General features: G+C 42.1%; 1 protein-coding gene across 1 annotated transcript in view; it reads right to left on the bottom strand.

Annotated features, from left to right (window-relative positions):
- Positions 1-1,518: 1,518 nt before the first annotated feature.
- Positions 1,519-2,984, bottom strand: part of thnsl1 (threonine synthase like 1) — a 4,182-nt gene continuing 2,716 nt past the window's right edge. The window contains exon 2 of the mRNA XM_020596847.1: positions 1,519-2,984. This exon is cut by the window's right edge and continues 104 nt beyond it. Within this exon, the coding sequence (XP_020452503.1) occupies positions 2,312-2,984 (673 nt within the window). The 3' untranslated portion in view covers positions 1,519-2,311.

Below are 2,984 nucleotides of genomic sequence, written 5' to 3'. Positions count from 1 at the left end.
ATACTATTGCTCATTATCCTGTAGAAGGTTGCGGGGGGCTGGAGCCAATCAGGGCGCACCCTGGACAGGCCGCTAGTTTATCACAGGGCTGACAGATAGAGACAGAAAACCGATCTCACCTATGAGCACTTGTACACTTTGGGAAACAATGAAGCTAATTTGTTTTTGGTAGTTCAAGCTGTGGTCAACAATCATTGGCTGCACTCACACAGGTCAGCGCAACTGGGGTCAAAGTTCACCCAATCTGAACTTGGAGTGAATAACTTGTAATTACTGATTTGGATGCTTGACCTTTTCTTACTTTTAATTAAAAAATCCAAAGAAGGGAAAACATTTTGTTTTCATTTTTTATTAGTAAAACCCTGAAAACACCACATTTCTATAGTTATGTTTTCACTAGTGATGGTTTTATATCAAAACAAAAGCAGCTACAGTATAGTCAGTGCTCCTGGGAGACGAACCTCAAATCAACCTGGATGATCCCCAGATCTTCTTTCTAAACTCCACCAATGAGTTAATTTGCTCCTCTGTTGTTTCTGTTTGCCTTCTGTTTCCATTATGCCACAGGTTCACATTAAGGAGATGGGAACAGGCTGGTACCTGCAATTATCCTCGCTCACCCAGCTGTGAGCCACTAGGTGCTGAGCAACGGCTGCTTCTCTTTTTCCCTTCACTGCTCACACACACACACACACACACACACATGCACCTGCTCACTACCCTCCTCCTCCTTCACTTACCACCCATTCTTCACATTCACCTGCCAAGCAGCTTGATTAATAAGGCCAATATGCACAATAGCGAAAACCTCAACCAGAGGACACAGGTGTATATATAACTTTTTTTTAAAAAACTACTAAAGTCTAAAAGTGCACTTGTTCCTCTGCTGAGACAGACCGAGAGAGACAGAGATCCGGACATGATGGCAAAATGCTTTGTTAAATCCGGCCTCACTTTCCATCTATTTTAACAAGTGCACTCATAAGCAGTCCTGGAGATCTATGAAACTTCTCTTCCTGCCTCCTCTCCTTTTGGATGCTGAGGCAGCACCTGGATTTAAATGACTCGACTGGCAGACACATTTCTGCACACTCCAGTTACAGATGGTGCAAAACCACCCTCCGGCCCGCTCGGCCCCTTTTTTTTTTTGTATCACATGATGTTGAAAAAATGCATGTCAACAAAGTTAGTATCATATTACCAATTTCCATCAGCTATACAGTTTCCACCCCCCATGTACCAAGGTCACATTTTTAATCAAATATAATAACTCTAGTATTTTGACTTGCCAATTACCTAAGTTGCATGTCTTTGGACTGTGGGTGGACGTGCAGTACCTGAAAGAATCCGATTTAACACTGATATCCTCAAAAGAAAGTAAAACTCTTCGGTTTTGGCATGGCTCATTTAAAAATGATATAGTCGGTAGTAACAGTGTGATTCTAAAGAAAGAAAAAACCTGTTTCCACCTCACTGAAGCCTAGTTAATAAGTCAGTGGACACTGATACAAGGGCTGTAACAGATACTTTAATGCCACAATGAGATATACACCATTCTTTATCTTTATCACTTTATTAATCCTCCGGCTTTCTCTATATGAGCAGAGAAAGGTGTTGCACCATTCGATGAATAAAAAAATATTTGTGTTGGTCAAGTTAGAGATAATGAGGATAGAGACTGCAAACAGACCCTGCCATAGTACAGTGCTTTAGAATACAACTTAAAGAGGATACTCATCTCCCTGGCTGTAGATATTGATTTTACATCATGTTAACCTATTTGACCTTCTGATTTAGCCTGGAATTCATTTTCCTTACAGCAATACACATATGCTGCTATTGAAGTGCTGGCAGTAGTTTCCACATGGCAGTGGCCAAGAGGTGCACACCCCCATCTAGTGGGCCAGGACTCTATAGAGAGTGATGTAAAGAAATGCTGCAAGCTTTAAATCAAGCTAGAAACAGTTTGCAGCCTATTAAAGTAGCATAAAAGTGAATGAGTTCACCTTTTTTCTCAATCCTGTCATCTCAGACATGATTCAACTTTAAAAATGACCATTGCTTGATTATATCTGGCACCTTTTAACCATTTTTGTTTTATTTATTCTTTTCTCTTTCAATGTTTTGTACTATTTATATTGTTTAGCAAGAGTTAATTGCCATTTTTTTCCTGTAATTTGTTACATTTGCTTTAAACATTTACAAATACATTGTAAAAATACATTTGGGAATTCTATGCCTTTTAGAAATTATTAATTCAGATTTATGTTAATTTAATGTGGACATTATCAAAGGCTGAAATGCAGTAATCCTACATAACTTTCAGGAAAGAGTCCTGTATCATGCTCTCCACCTCTTCAAGCAGTACGCCGTAATCTGCTGGACACACAGCGTGTCCCCTCCTGCCACCAGCCTCCAGGCATTTCATCAAGTCTCTGTGCATTTCTGGTCTGGACACAGTTGATTCGAGCTTCTTCAGCTGCTCCACAGGATTCTTTGGAATATTTTGGATTTGTAAAGCTCTGAACACAGCAGGGGCAAATTTCCCATAGTGAGCAGTGGAACAAAGCACCACAGGGCATGAACCATCCTGCAGCCTGTCAGCCACGACTTTAGCCACAGCCGTGTGCGTATCCATGACGTAGCCTGTCTGCATGTGAACGTTCTGGATGGCGGCCAAGCAGTCATCATCAGAGCACCAGCTGGCCAGCACTTCCTGCTGTATCCTATCAAGAAGGGGCTCGGGAACCTGGAAGTGCTGCTGTCTGTCTAAGCGAGTGAACAGGTCCTTGACAAGACGGCTGTTCCCGTCTGAGACGTGGTAGATAAACCTCTCAGTGTTGGACGATTTCAGGATATCCATAGCAGGGGAGTGGGAGAGCATCAGAGGCCGCCCCCGGAGATCATACTCACCTGTGGTGATAAAGTCTGTGATGATGCGGTTGTGGTTGGATGCACAGAGGACTTTTCTTATTGGGATGCCC

Source organism: Monopterus albus, unplaced genomic scaffold (genome assembly GCF_001952655.1).
Source record: "Monopterus albus unplaced genomic scaffold, M_albus_1.0 scaffold3.1, whole genome shotgun sequence".
NCBI classification, from domain to species: domain Eukaryota; kingdom Metazoa; phylum Chordata; class Actinopteri; order Synbranchiformes; family Synbranchidae; genus Monopterus; species Monopterus albus.
This window is presented reverse-complemented; position numbering and strand designations above follow the sequence as displayed.